Source organism: Stegostoma tigrinum, chromosome 17 (genome assembly GCF_030684315.1).
Source record: "Stegostoma tigrinum isolate sSteTig4 chromosome 17, sSteTig4.hap1, whole genome shotgun sequence".
Lineage (NCBI taxonomy): Eukaryota > Metazoa > Chordata > Chondrichthyes > Orectolobiformes > Stegostomatidae > Stegostoma > Stegostoma tigrinum.
Genome location: NC_081370.1, coordinates 15,070,578 through 15,087,118, shown reverse-complemented (window position 1 = coordinate 15,087,118; position 16,541 = coordinate 15,070,578). Strand labels below are relative to the sequence as shown.

Sequence of the window (16,541 nt, the reverse complement as noted above, 5' to 3'; positions counted from 1 at the left end):
AGGGGCTGGGTATGTTTCGCTCCTGCCCCATTCGTGGGTTTGCAGCCTTCTTATCATCCACACGTTTGTTCAGGACCCAATCTCCTAAGTGAGCTTTGTATGTCACAGGACCTGAGCTTGCCTCAGACCTATGTAGGGCCATTTCTGTGGTTTTCACACCAAACTTTGTCCCCTGAAGTAAACTGTCTCTCTCACTTAGTGGAGGCATGTGGCCAGCATTCGCATTCCTGTTGCCGTTTCACACTGCCCCCACCCTCCCCCCAAGTCTGGGAATATCAGATTTAACCTGGTGTGGAATCTTGTCCCTATCAGCAAATCTGCTGGAGCTATCCCTGTTGTTGCGTAAGAGATCATGTAATCAACAGGAACTGGAGCAGTTTGGTTGGAGTGAAGTTGTTGGCTGTTTCTTTAAGCCTGTCTTCAATGTTTGGACTGCTCTTTCCACCAGACTACTGGATAATGGATGTTATGCAGCTGTCCATTCATGCAGAATGCCATTCGACTTTAGGAAATACTCAAAATCACTGCTGGTAAATGCTGTCCCATTGTCCATGAACAATACTTCTGGGAGTCATGCACTGTCAGTGATGCTCACAGCTTTTCAATCTTCATCTCTGAGTTTGACGAATGAACTCTATGCACAGCTAACCACTTTGAATGAGCATCCGCAATGACCAAGAACATTGAGCCCATGAAAGAACTGACATAGTCGACATATAACCGAGCACAGAGTTTACCCAGCCATTCCCACAAATGTGGGGGAACTGCTGCGGGTAATTTTTATCCTGTTGGAATGCTGGGCACTGCTCCACCAATGCGGTTATGTCAGCATTCATACCTAGCCAGCATACATAAATTCTTGCCAACATATTCATTTTGGAAACTCCTGGATGACTCTGGTGGAATTCAGTCAGAATCTGAGAGCGCCCTTTACTTGGGATAATCACTTTTGCTCCCCATAATATGCTGTCCTCGACAGTGATCTGCTCTTGCCAGGTTCAGTAAGATTTCAGTTCTGGATGTGAGAGCCGTTTTGTTTCCCCCATCACCACCAGCTACTTTAGTTCTGCCAGGATGGGATTTTTTTGTGACCATAGTCTGATATTGACAGCAGTGACCGGAAAGATGTTCATAAACTTTGAAACCAGAATGGACTCTTCCAGGGAAGCTGCCATCAGTAGTGTATTTGCCAGTGGGAGGTGGTTCAAGGCATCCACATTTGCCACTTGACCTCCCAGATGGGGTTCCAAATTGTAATGCTTCACACTGAGAATGAGGGCCTACCACTGAATTTGACCTGAAGCTATAGGCAGCACAGCCTTGTCTTCTTTTTAAGTAGCCCTAGTCGTGGTTTGTACTTTGTTACTATTACAAATTTGCATAAAGGTATTGGTTGAACCTCCAAATGTTCCTTCTCCATCCGGGCATATTTGCGTACAGCACCTGTCAAAGTCCAGGAAGCATATGTTGTCAGGTGTCCCTCTTCTCTGGGCCACCAATGAGCTAACACTACGCCAATGCCATACCGGGAGGCATCACATGTAAGCACTACATCTCACTTGGGGTCATAATTGGCCAACAACTTAGACAACGATAGTTGCTTTTTCACTTCCCTAAAGGCTACATCTTGGCTAATGTACATTTTCAAAGCTGGACCTTTTTCAATAGCAAGTGTAAAGGTTCCAGGGTGGAAGCCAGGCTACATATGAATTTTCCATAATAATTCACCAACCCAAGGAAAGACCTAAGCTCCGGTACAGACGTAAGAGTTGGGTCACCTTTATTTGTTCTCACTTTATCTTCTAAAAGGTATAACCCGGTCTTGTCTACTCTGTAGCTGAAGTCAGTCACTTGGGGTGCCTGGAACACATGTATTTCCCTTCTAAGATGTACCCCCACCTTGCAGAAGCATTTAAACACTTCAGCCAAGTTCTCCAAGTGCTCTTTATCAGGCTTCCTGGTTGTTATCACATGGTGGCTAAGCGGTTAGGACTGCTACCTCACAGAGCAAGGAACCAGGTTCAATTCCACCCTTGGTTGACTGTCTGTGTGTAGGTTGCATGTGCTCCCTGTGTCTGCATGGTTTCCTCCGTGCACTCTAGTTTCATCTCACAATCCAAAGATGTGTAGGTTAGGTGGATTGGTAATGCTAAATTGCCCTATAGTGCCCAGAGATGTGCAGGTGAGGTGGGTTTGTCGTGGGGGATGTAGGATTATAGGGATGGAGTGTGTCTCGGTGGGATGCACTTTGGAGGGTCATTGCGGGCTTTATGGGCTCAATGGCCTGCTCCCATACTGTACTGAATCAATGAAATGGCAACCTTGGATAGACTGCTGGAAAAGGGTGCAGGCTAATGATACCCCAAATGACAGGCTTGTGTATTGGTACAAATCCTGTTGGGTATTAATTGTGGCAGACCTCTTGGAATTCTCACCACAACTGCAGGTATGCAAGGCTCATGTCCAGCTTTGTGAAGGACAGCTCACCCATCGGTTTTGTGTACAAGTCCTCTAAGCGAGGAATTGCGTATTTATCCAGCTTTGAGAAGCACTTTACCGTTTGCTTAAAATCTGCACAAGGCAAACTGACCCCTCAGGTTTCACAATCAATATGATTGGTGCTGCCTATTCTGAAAACTGTTCTAGTATGATGATTCCTTCCCTTTCCAGCCTCCTGATTTCTGCCTCAACTTTTGCATATAAGGCAAATGGCACTGGGCAGGCCCTGCAGAATTGTGGAATCGTGTCTGGGTCAGCATGTACAATGGCCTTGGCTCCTTTCATATTCCCTAGACCTTCCTGTAAAATTCTGAGTATTTAATTAGGACTGAAGCAGTCATTTTCTTTTCAGAAAATGTTGAGCTAATCAAGGTGAATGTTTCTCAGCCAGTTATGCCCCATCAAGCTTGTGCCTAAACCTTTTTCTACAATTAGTGGTAACAGCACCAACTGCTCCTCAGTCTGGCCAAGGTCATATGCAAACTTAAGGATTAGAGTCCTGAGTGAATCTTGTTACAGATTGTTTCGACAATCACTGATACAACTGTGCTGGTGTTGACCGCCATGAGAACCAGGTGACCATTTAAGCAGACATTTATTTTGATTGATTGCCATTTGGAGACTGCTAAGCAATTTAACGGTTCCAAAGCAGCTGTAGGTGGTCTTTCCAGTGCACAGGGTGTGCACTCTCCTGGATACCAGCCTATGAGTTCTCTTACTCAAGTCAGACCTCGTAGGATTCTTTTGCTGCCTCAACTCTGCATTCAGGCAGCAACTCAAATGGTGTGCTGGACCAGATCCTGAAAGCCTTTTTAGATACTTGGCTGGGCTCAGCTTTGTTGTGGGGTTCTGGTGTGGGCTGGCTTTGGGACCCTCTGCTCAGGATATGTTCTGCATGAGGCTATATAATTGCCTGCACTCAAGTGGTGTTCTCCAAGTTTAGTTGGACAGGTGAGGGTGTCCACTTCCATTAGGTTACCCTACAGTTTGCATGCTTTATTCGTCACAATTACTAATGACAAGGTCAGTTTCAGTGCCTGTTTGAAGTCTGATTGGGCATCAGCTAGTAGACACTTTTGCATGGTTACAGCATTAATTCCACGTACCAAATGTTCTCTCAGCATCCATCACATGACTGTCAGTCATCTTATCCTCAAAAATCCCAATATTAATTTCGCTGGCTCTCAAACTGCTGAATAAAACCGATTATGACTCAGAATTAGAGGCAGCTTGGTGTCATAAAATTCCTTAACTAAATCCGTCAACTCTTGAAAGATTTCAGTGTCTAGTACCTCAGGGAAAATTAGGCTCCTGATAACTGAAAATGTTGCAGGTCTGCAAGCAGTCGTAAAAATTGTGTGTTGGTTTTGATCTCTCCCAATGTCATTGGCTCAGAAAAAAATAATGCATTCTTTCTACGTTCTGGGCCCTGTCTTTAATGGCAGGATCAAACAAGTCAAGCTTCCCAAATAAAGGCATGACAAAGACGGCTGTTGCGAATGAATTTTCTTCATAAGCATACAGTCTTTTCTCGTCACCATTAAAATAGCTCCAAGGAGGCCGATATCCCGTTGTCAAGTCACCCTTTATTTACACATGGACTCTGACCAGCTAGCTCAAAGCCAATCCCCAGAGTGAGGAGAATCCTTGAGACTCCTGTTTATATCTGTCAGCCAGGAATCTCTGATTGGTCCAGGTTGACAGTCTCATTCAGTGGTCTCATACTCAATGAGACTTAAATGGGAACAGTCAGTGAGCCGGTTTGTGTTTCTGTGTCTCAGGGTGAGATAGTAATGGAGCAAATAATATCTGTTGAATATGCAGATATTTGCTGAAAGGAAACACTTGCAACCTCATCAACTGAAAAAGAAATTAAACGGTGAAATTGGGTGTGAGACTTCACTTGGGTTAAGATTCACTAAGGGATATCTCTGTGGAGAAGGGTAGAACCTTTGGTTTTGCTGCTCGTGATGATCTTTCCAAATTGTTATATTCATAAAGTTGTTTTTCTTTTATGGAAAATAACTTACGCCCTTTTGATAAAAAATATATTGGCATATTCACGTGTTCATTAAATGACCACCATGGTAAGCAAACTGCAAAAACAAACTTATGTCTATCAGATTCTCTCTTGAATCTGTCTTGTTCAGTATCACCATTTGATGGGATCATAATGCCAACTAACATAGTGAATGAGATGAGGCATACAGACCTCCAAATAATACATGCTAATAAAGTCTTGGCCAAGCAATGGGTTTAAACAGCCACGGGATTGCACTACCTTACTGAGAGACACACTTGCAATGTTGCTTCAGATTTCTGCCCTGTGCCCGTACCGTGAATCAACACTCCAAACTCCAAGATGATTGCAACTTAAATATATCCAGAACAATGAGGTTTGCAATACTCATTCATGACCTGGACTACTGTTGTTTGGCCAGTAATGTATAGTTAAGACAGAGGAGGACTGCAAAAATGCAGCAAGCTATAAATAAATTATGAAACAAGCATATAATTTGCAAAATAATTGCCAATTTAACTGTACTAAGAACAAAGAAAATTACAGCACAGGAACAGGCCCTTCAGCCCTCCAAGCCTGCACTGACATGCTGGCCATCACAACTAAAACTCCCTACCCTTCCAGGAACTGTATCCCTCTATTCCCATCCTATTCATATTTGTCAAGATGCCCTTTAAAAGTCACTATAGTATCTACTTCCACTCCCCCCCCCCCCCCCCCGCCCCAGTAGAGAGTTCCAGGCACCCACCACCTTCTGTGTAAACAACTTGCATCGTGTGAATACATTGGTTTGAAGAATAAAGGGGCCTAATTTTGGAGGAAAGTAATTGTCTAAATAGGTTGAAAAACAGAAAAATCTGGGATATCAATGCATAAATCACTAAAAGCAGCAATGCATGTTAAAAAGGGACATAATAAAACAACTAAAACTCTGGGGCCCATTTAATAAATGATCTATGTTTGATATTGATTAATTACATTAATACATATATAAAAATCACAAAGTATCAGACAACTGAACAGGAAGTGGTCTTTGTACCACTGCAAAGCTGTAGTGCATTTCCAGATTTTCACAATTCATGTAGTGTAAGAAAACAACGGTTCACCTATGTGAGAAATCGGGATTCACAGATGCTATCAGAGGTTACAATAGAATGAAACCAAACAAAATACATTTATTGATGTGTTTCAAATTCCATATTCCCACCTACCCACAACATTTTTTCTTCTAACAAGAATTTAACCGCTGCTTTAAAATAACTAAGAACCCTTCTTTCACCACTTTCTGAGGCAAAAGTTCAAAAGTTGCACAATCCTCTGAGAGAAAAAAAAATCTCCTATCTCTCTTTCAAAAGGGTAACAACTAGATTTTAAACAGCGCCCCTAGTTCTGGACTCAAATTGATTTATTTGATTTAACCGACTTTAAAAGAGCTTGCTAAGACTACTCATTGAACACTGGCTCCTTGTCTTCACATCCCTAAGTTGCAGGGGTTCCGGTGGGAGGTTGACCATGTGAAAGTATTCCCTTTGCATCAGTGATGAAACATGGATGGTGCTGCACACAGTAGTCCCATGCAATAAAAGATGGTGGTTCACAGTCTGTGTATTTTGCAGTCTTGAAGAATGGATATTCCACGTGAACATTTGATGTTATATACTGCAGCTCCTTTTTTACTTTCTGAGGGGGCTTTTCCCCAAATTTTAATTTACACATGGGATGTGGGCAATCATGGCTTGGCTAGCATTAATGCCTATCCCTAATTGTTAAAGATCATCAATATTGCTGTGGGTTTGCAGTCACACACAGGCCAGACCAGGTAAGGTCAGCAGAGATCTTCCCCATTAATGATCCAGACAGGATTTGTTGACAATCGACAATGGTTAGGCTCTTAATTCCAAATTTCTATTGATTTCAAATTCCCCATCTGCCACAGTGGAGTCTGAATGTGCAAACATTGCCTGGGTCCCTGGATTAATAGTCTCGTGATAGTAGCATTTGGCCATTACTGCCTCTTGGAGAAGGAGCATGCTGTGATGGGATTGTCTTTAATTATATTGTCTCTTTAAAGGTTGACAATTTGGTTTAATCAATTTACAATTGCTTAGAAGAATAGCACACATCAACCAATGTCTAGTTAGTTCAATTGGTAGGACATGAGACTTTCAGTTGTGCAGTCATGCGATTGACTTCCGCATTGGGTAAAGTTTCTTTAACAAGGTCTTCTAGCACTGTAGCATTGTCCCAAACTCTAGGTCAGAAGGTTTAAATGCAAATCAATTTTTCTTTATTCACTCATGGGACATTGGTGTTGCTCGCAGACCAGCATTTATTGCCCCTACCTGCCCTTGAGAAGTTAGTGGTGAGTTGCCTTCTTGAACCACTGCAGTTCACGTGCTGTAGGTTAAGTAGTAATGTTCTTAAGGAAGAAATACCAGCAGTGTGACCCAGCAACAGTGAAGGAACACTGGTATATTTCCAAATCAGGATGGTGAGTGGCTTGGAGGGGAGCTTAACAAGTTATAATATTCATGGCATTGACAGTTGTTGTGGACTACATTCTTTGCAGGACGGGGTGAAATGTGCAGAAGATGTTTGATGTTTTACTTATTGCATGAACTGGGTTCCAAATTTTTTTTTGAGTCAAACCTTAACTGAAAGGAAAGCTGAAACTTTAGATCATCTGGTAGTACAGTGCACTACTTTTGTGAGAAAATCACGGCCGAGTCCAGGAGCTGGAAATCAGCAAATACAAAAGTTGCTGCACCCATCTCTGTGACTTAAAGAAAGGAACTGGCCAGATTTGCCATACAATGCACAGAACTGTCACTGAGGGCTTGGACAAATGTAATATAGTTTATCCATGTCATCAAGACTTGTGATGTAAGGTGAGGAGATTTTTGAAAATTATGCCATTTTGTTGAAGATTGTACCATGGAACCTTGAATGATTGGGGGCAGCTGTCAGTTGCGAATCAGGATCATAGGAAATAGGAACGTGTACAGGCTATCTGGCCTCTCAAGTCTGCTCAACATTCAAGTAGATCACAGCTGCTCTTCAACCCAAATGCTGTTTTTAGTAGCCATTTCCATACGATCCCTACAAGATGGAAACAGGCCTTATGGCCCAACAGTCCACACAGACCCATTCCCCAAACCCACCTAATCTACACATCCCTGAATACTATGGGCAATTTAGCATGGCCAATCCACCTAACCAACACACCTTTGGACAGTAGGAGGAAACTGGAGCATCTGGAAGAAACCCATGCTGACACAGGGAGAACATGCAAACTCCACACAGACAGTTGTCTAAGGGGGAATTGAACGCAGGCCCCTGGCACTGTGAGGCAGTCCTAGCCACTGAGCCATCATGCCATCCCACATCTTTGAAAAAAAGGAGCTGGAATTCTACCTGAGCAAGTTCAGAGCTCTGAAGGATTTTGTGGCTGAAATTGGTGCCAAGTACGCTGAATGGATTGCCTTGGCATCTTTTTCTATCTATTATTTAGTTTTAATATGCAATGCGTAACATACATTGATTGTGGAATGTCTGATAATTCATATTTAGTTGATCTTGATTTTGGTTCTATTTTATAGTAATTAAGTTATTTAAAGTAAAACCTTGTCCTTTACTTTTGGCGGTCCTTTTGGCTTAGCTTACAGATCTCTACAGAAATCATGACGGATGTAAATTAATGAATGTGTCATCACTTTGATTCTCACCATATAGGCTTCATATATTTATGTGTGCAAATATTCTCCTATACTTTGGATTCTTTTATAGAGTTTAGTCTTTCCAATTCTGATCTCAATGTATCTTCTTGCACATGTAGGAACCATTTGTCTGCTGTACCACATATTTAAATTTCAAATGTAAAATGCAATACCAAATGTACAAGAAACAGCTTACACAGAATGTTTTGAATTTTCTTACCACTACGAATATTTTCATATTTGATATCTACATATTTATCACGATCACTCCTGGTATGCTCATGATAAAAACCAATTGTATGCATCAAGTGATGTTGTATTGTTGGAAATTTCACACAGCCAGGTTTCTCTAGTGATATTTTCTGTGGTCCCCCTACTGGTCCTAAAGTCGATGTGCAACTACAAGATAAAAATCAATACATAAATGTTTCTACTTTTCAAAATATGAGATGTGAAATTCAATAAAATAATCTGAGGTAACGATTGGTGATAACATTTTTCTCTTGATCCGATATGCTATACAATTCTAAATGTATCTGTGACTATTTCCATGTTTCACCACTTGTAGTGGAAAATTCTTCACAAGTGCATTTATACTGCCAAAATGCATTATAGCTGAGGCTTTTTTAGCCATTCCTTTTACAAATGTTGATTTTTCAATGAAGTGAATACTTGTAAATCAAATAATATTCCATTTTGTGATTTGAGCTCTGACTTCATTATTAGACTTTCTAAGTAATAAATCTCAAATTCCTATATCATCATCATCACCCCTGAAGTGCACTGCCCCCCAGCTGATATACCGTTGGTGGGAAGAAAATGGCATATAGTTGAGTGAACTTATTTTGTGGAACCTCAGCACTAACACTTGATGGATGCTGTGAGGTTTGATGGCTTCCTCTGCAACAAGGTTAAGGATACTTGATGTTGAATGTCTTGTGTGCGTGTGCGTGTGCATGTGTGTGGGGTGGGAGGGGGGAGTGGTCTTCAATGTCATATACTGAGTGTGGCCAATTGTTTCAACATTGATTGAGTTGGCTACATGTGGAAGTGCATAATCAAAGGACTCCACTGACTGATCAGAGTCCTAATATAAAGGAGAAATCAATGTGACTTTATACTTATCAATCACTTGTCACAGATAGCGATGTTAAGGCTAGCAATCCACATACCTATACACAAAACTGGCAGACAGGAAAATACTATTCTGTCAATTGCTGCATCACAGTAAACACAATCCTGATCTACTGGAAACTGTGATATCTCTCAAGACAGGCACAAATAAAACCAGGGCACTGAACAGAAATGACCACTAGAAGTCGGTAGTGGGGCTGGGCTGACCATGGCTGGTCAGATAAGAAGCATAGGAACTTGCATTTCATGTGGTTTCAAATAGTCAATGAGTTTGCAACCTTTTATGTGAAAGGTCTATGTATCGGTTCCATAAGGTTATGCCGTGCCCTATTGATAAAATCTTCACAAAAGTAAAGCGAGGGTGATTTGGAGATACAGGAATGTTGCAGTGGCAATTTTTGGAACTCTCAGGTCCATCTTGGGATTCAGAACCACTTGAGGCATAAGCCTAAGACTCATGAAGAAAATTTCAGGACAGGTAGGACTAGGAGTAATTTTCAGATTAAGGAGCACTAGGAATATGGTTTTGGGCTTTATAAATATCAAGAAGTATTTTATTCTGAGATAAGGCATGGAAATCAGGACATACATTGAGAAAGTAACAATAGCAGTTTCTATGGTTCAGCAGGTCTGGGGAGAGATTATCAAGTAATGGTGACAAATTATGCTAGCATTGGGAGTAGCTGAGATACTACTGACTGAAGAGTGAAACAACAACTGCATTTATTTAGAGCCATAGAAAAATATCTCAAACAACTGCAGTTTGGATGGAGAGAAACTAAAATCAAGTCAGAGAAACTAATAAGAGCAGGTTAGAAATCTTTTTGGGAAGGTGGACATATAAAACTTGATTTTTACTTTTCAATTCATTCCTGGAACTGTGTGAAGCTTCTTTTGTTTCTTCACGTGCCCCATTTTCTGTGATCAAATTGTTCTTTTTGTTATGTTTCTAAATCATTTAGAGTACTTGCAAGTTTACCACTTTAAATGGATTTTAACTAGCATTAATTTCCTCAAGCAAACAATTATCTCTAAAGTTAATAATATGTACAGTTTCCAAAGTTTGAATCTGAAAGTTATTTCAGTTGAAGTAGGGGAAACAGCTTGTTGTGATTGAGGAGAATTTAATAATTTAAATCCAGCTGAGTTTAAATTGCTTAGTAAAATGAGACTCAGAAATATCAATACATTCGTGTTTAACAATTTTCTTAGGTTGTTCGTCAAACATCAATTACTAAATCACTGCTGGCCAAACACTGCATAATCTATGATCAGTTCCTAATTGAAATTGGATATTGTAAATGCAAAAATCCCTCAAGTTTTATCTGAGATGGGTACCTTGAAATTTTGTTTTCTGTATTAAAGGTGCAATGCAAGTTGTTGCTGAACCAAGATATTGGGAATTTATTTTCCAGTTCCTTCATTATAGCTTTCAATAGCATAAAGAAATTCTTCAGTCCTCACAGGATGAGAAAGTGTTTGACATAAAAGTTATATTGATCAGCATGCATTTAAGATTTTCACTGAAGTAGACTTTTTAAGTGCACAGTTTCGCTAATATTTTTCCACAGCTGTATATGTGGGGAAATTTAAAGGGGTTGACATGTGTGTGACCTGAAAGGAAATTTAGGACTATTGTCAGGAGGCTTTGCAACTTAGATGTAAGAATGATTTGTGCAGATGTGTTTTAAGTATTCAACTTTTCCTTTGATGTAAATATAATGGAGATAAACTACTGCTAGGAATGTTCTTATTTTCCTCAAAAGCACTGTTTCCGCTTTTCATCCCCAGAAGTGCTGCACCCCCTCTGAAGTTATGACATGGATGATCGAGAAAACTCAAAAGATTCATGTCCAATATCTAGTGGAGGCCAGACTTTGAACATTAATTAAAATTTCAACCAAATTATTAAAACCTATTGAAAATAATGCAACAGATCATAGTAATCAACCTGGCGTGAAATAATTAGTGTCTTGATTAAAATTACAGTTACTGAAAAAAGTTACAAAAATAATTTTGGATGGTTTGATGATTTCACCAGCTAAACATCACAGCAAAGTAACAGAACCCATGCTCAGCAGATGTGGAAACGATGGGATGGAACAAAGTACAACACCAGAATTCCCAGAGAAATATAAAGGAGTACCCAGCAAGTAGTGGTGAAGAGATGTGATGTAAGATAGATGAGATAGAAACTTAACTGTACAAATCCAAGATATTTGTGGTTGGGATTTTAATGTTATATTGTTGACATATTGCTAATTGCTATTAGGATTTCAGAAACACAGATGTTTATTCACAAAGATTGAGTCAATTAAACCCTTTATTCATGTCTCTGTCACTTACCCTGACTGTGAAACAATTTGAATGTAGTTACTCTCAAATACTCTTTGTTTAAACTTGACACATGTCAAAAATCCAAACTCATCCAAGGCAACACGCATTAACAATTGCTCATTTTTATCTATAAAAGGTGTCAAACAGTTGGTAACAATTATTTTCTCAATGATCGCAACTAAAATTTAAAACCATTTTGTTCATATTTAGTGCTGTTTGTGTTGCTAGCACAATGAAACAAAGGTAGATATCCTTAATATTCTTCAGACTGAAGTCTACATTGCATTTTCAATTATACAACTTTGCCTTTTTAAGTTTGTTTATTTGCTGAAGTTAAACACACAAATGATCTATAAATTTATATGTCATAAAAGAGACAGAGCACAATAGCAAGGAAATTATGTTAAAAATAGGGTTATTATTGAATGTTATAAATCACTGGTTAAGCTCTGGCTGGTGCTCAATTCTGGGTGTTGGACCTTAGGGAGGATAGCAACGTCTTTAAGAAGGTGCAGTGGAGATGTACTAGAATGTTACAAGGATGACGAAGATCAATTATGTGGGCATTTAGAGAACCAAGGATTATTTCCTGAATAAAAAGGTACAGGAAACCGAATAGAAGTATTCAAAATTCTATGAGGTTTTGATGGAGTAACAGCAAGTTCTAGCACTTCCATTGGCAGGAGATTTAGTTACTACAGAACAAGGTAATTATCAAAGGACTCAGAAGAATTCCAAAATACCCACTGTATCCTTAACACAGTGAGATGTTATGCTCTGGAAAATGTTTCCTGAAACTGTAGAGGGAAAACCAGTAGGTTATAGTACCAAGATAATAATATGTGAGGCTGGATGAACACAGCAGGCCCAGCAACATCTCAGGAGCACAAAAGCTGACGTTTCGGGCCTAGACCCTTCATCGCCGCAACGTCAGCTTTTGTGCTCCTGAGATGCTGCTGGGCCTGCTGTGTTCATCCAGCCTCACATTTTATTATCTTGGATTCTCCAGCATCTGCAGTTCCTGTTATCACAGGTTATAGTACCAATATGATTACAGAACTGGCGTTCCATCTTCCAGTACAAAAGACGATTCAGATCAGTTCCATAATTTCCAGGTTTTATTGCTTCTTCCTGCAAATTTCAAAAGTGATTTGAATAAATACTTAAAGAGGAAATAGTCTTGCAAGGTTATGGGCAAAATGAAAGTGAGTGGGACTAAATGGATAATTCAAAGAGCCAGTACAGCCACAAGGGGCTGAATGAGTGCCATTGATGGTGCATTATTCCAGAGAATCTTATCCCTTTGTTTCTACATCAGTTACATCAGTTTGGGCTACAATAAATGTTTTGTTATATTTAGCAAATCTTCTAAAGAGCATCCTTTTTCCAGGGTCTTGCTTTTAATTTGCCCACCTGCAGTGAAATTACTGTTTGGGACAAAATGCAATATTGTACCAATGGTCCTCCTGGTTTGCTGTGCTTATAATTTTTTAGGCCATGAGCACTTACTGGAGACATCCACCTTGTAATGTAAAGACAATATGTTTTAATTTATTTTTAATTGTGGGCCAAAGTAGGAAAATAACTGCTTTAAACAAATAACTATGGAAGGAGTGCATGCATTTTCAAAGAAAAGTCACTGAAATTTGGAAGACTTTTCACATCAAACAGACGTTCACCTGCACATCTGTCAATGTTATATACTGTATCTGCTGTTCCCATTGTGGCCTCCTCTATATCGGGGAAACCAAACGGAGGCTTGAGGGCCGCTTTGCAGAACACCTATGCTCTGTTTACAACAAACAACTACATCTCCCAGTCGTGAACCATTTCAATTTCCCCCCCAACTCCTCGGACGACATGTCCATCCTGGGCCTCCTGTATTGCCATAATGACTCCACCCGAAAGATGCAGGAACAGCATCTCATATTTCGCTTGGGAACTCTGCAGCCCAAGGGTATCAATGTGGATTTCACAAGCTTCAAAATCTCCCCTCCCCCGACCACATGCCAAAATCAGCCCAGCTAGTCCCTGCCTCGCTAACCATTCCTCCCACCTCAAGCCCCACCCCCATCCCCTACCCATTAACCTCATCCCACCCCCCCCAACCTGTCTGTCCTCCCTGGGCTGACCTATCCCCCCTAACTCCCCACCTACATTCACCTTCACTGGCTCTAACCCCACCTCTTTGACCTGTCTGTCTCCTCTCACCCTATCTTCTTCTTTATCCATCTTCTATCCGCCTCCCCTGTCTCCCTATTTATTTCAGAATCCTCTTCTCCTCCCCCATTTCTGAAGAAGAGTCCTGACCCGAAACGTCAAGCTTTCCTACTCCTCTGATGCTGCTTGGCCCGCTGTGTTCATCCAGCTTCACACCGTGTGATGTGAAATTCATTGTGAGTTGTGTTTACATTTGCTTTGATCAAGCAATGTTGGGGAACTTAAAATCACCCACTTTAACAACCCTGATGTTTTTACATCTTTCCATGATCTGCATATATATCGGTTCATCTGTCTCCTGCTGGCTAGTGGGAGACCTGTAGTAAAACCCCACTATAGGAATAAAAAAAATGCAATCACTAAGTTCCACCCATATGGCCTAGCTGGATGAGCTCTGCAGTATGTCCTCTCTTAGTACAGCTCTGACTTTCTCCTTAATCAGTAATGCAACTCCCCCAATTCTTTTAAATCTCTAATATAAAAGATAACAAAATGTAGAGCTGGATGAACACAGCAGGCCAGCCAGCATCACAGGAACAGGAAAGCTGATACTTCGGGCCTAGACCCTTCTTCACAAATCTCTTTTAAATCTTTATCTCACTTAAAACATCTAAACCATGGAACACTGATCTCCCAGGCCTGCCCTGCTCTCAACCAAGTTTCCGTAGTAGCTACCACATTGTAGTTTTGTGTACTAATCCAGGCTCTAAGCTCATCTGCTTCACATTTCTACTACTTGCATTAAAATAAATAGACTTTAGACTACTAGTCCTGCTAAGGGAATGAAGTATAAAAGTGTTCATTAGCCTGGCTCTGCCTGTTGTACCTTTTGGATTTACTTAAATAGATCTTCCCCACTCCACTGATAGAAAGTCAGAAAGTTAGTCAGATTGTGTCAATAAAAGATGATGGTTTTATAATGGCAGTCTCCCTTTTCATTTTGATCAGCTGTATAGAAAATGGGGCGAGGTAGTCTTATATTTTAGCCATGTATGTTACTTTCGACACAAAGTTTATACATTTTTTAACCAGGCTGTCCACTCGCCTGCAGTATTGACAATAAACACCATGAATGTCTGTCCTCTTTAGCTAAAATATATTGTAAAAGTTATATAATTCTTGAACTGATGTGTGTTAGTTTTTGGAAAATTACTTGTTTTAGCTTTCAATATTTAGTTAGTAAACCAGAAAAGCAAATCGTTCTAAAAGGACATCAACCCAATTAACTTACCAAAATTTGATTTCAAAATATATGGTACATAAACAATCCCATCACTAGAATGAGACCATAAGCAATTTGATAAACCATGAGGACATTTTTTGGCACTTCTGTACATGTCAACTTTAACATCTCCACCCACAATGTGCTTCCAGGCACTAGTATTTTCTGCAAAAAAAGGTTCACACATCAAGTACAATACAAATTCTACAAATGTAGGAAATATTGACAATTTTGTATAAATTGGATTTGTGTACAGTCAATGAATCAATAAATACACATATATATTTATCCATTTATATGTTTATAATTTCAACGGAAGTTGTTGTCCTAAATAGGCTTCGCAGAGAACGCAAAAGTAGGATGAGCTATCTGGCTATAATTTTCCATTCTTAAGCACAGAGGAACACCATCTAGAACACAAGTGAACCATTTAGGCTGTACGAATATTTAATGAGGTCTTAGCCAATGTGACCAAACTCTATGTATCTGCTTTTGTCCAAAAACAGTTGAATAGAGTACAGTTAGCCGGGATAACAAATTACCTGGTATTTTGGAGATTATAAGCACCATATTCTGGCCATCTGATTTAACTAGCCTGCAAGTCTGAATGAACCAGCCTGTATACTGGAGATAATTAGCCCAAATATTCAAGTTAACTAGCCCATGTATCTCCTTAACTTCCAAAATTATTTTCAAAAGACATCTGACCAAGTGCTATACAGACGAGCCCGTGAACAAAGTTATAGTTCAAACAATAAAGAAGACAGCAGCAATACAGATACAAAATTGGCTGAATGGCAGGAAATAGAGACAGGCGGTTAATGAATATTCATTGCGCTGGAAAAAGGTTAGTAGTGGAATTCAACAAGGGTCAGTGTTGAGATCCTTGATCTTGATATATACAAATTACATAAACCTTGTTTGAAAGTTATTAGTTCATACAAAATTTGGAAGGGTTGTGAAATATAGGGATCAGAGTGCAGATCTTTAAAAGGGCATAGACAAGTCGATGGAGTGAGTGAACACGTAGCTAATGAAGTTCAATGAGAATGCGTTAAGTGATTCAGTTTCGTAGGAAGAACTTCGAGAGATAATACAAAAAGGTGCAGTTCAAAAAAGGGTATAAATGCAGAGGGACCTAGATGCATAGGCTTTATTAATAGGAACACTGAGTAGGAGAGGAGGAAACATCTTGAATTTGTATAACAACTAGTCTGCCTCAGCTGGATGTTTATGTCCATTTCTGGGTGACACACTTTAGAAAATAAGCAAAGTGATTGGAAAGTGTGCAGAAAGGATTCTCAAAAATGTTTCCAGGAATTAAAAATGTCAGTCGGAAAGAAAGATTCAAGAAGTTGGCACTGTTCCCCCGGGAGACTGACAGGAGATTTGA

General features: G+C 40.0%; 1 protein-coding gene across 1 annotated transcript in view; it reads right to left on the bottom strand.

Annotated features, from left to right (window-relative positions):
* Nucleotides 1–16,541, bottom strand: part of LOC125459228 (uncharacterized) — a 119,030-nt gene that overhangs the window by 51,519 nt on the left and 50,970 nt on the right. Inside the window, exon 3 of the mRNA XM_059651987.1 lies at nt 15,158–15,313. Coding sequence (XP_059507970.1) covers nt 15,158–15,313 — 156 coding nt within the window. The remainder of the gene's footprint in view (nt 1–15,157; nt 15,314–16,541) is intronic.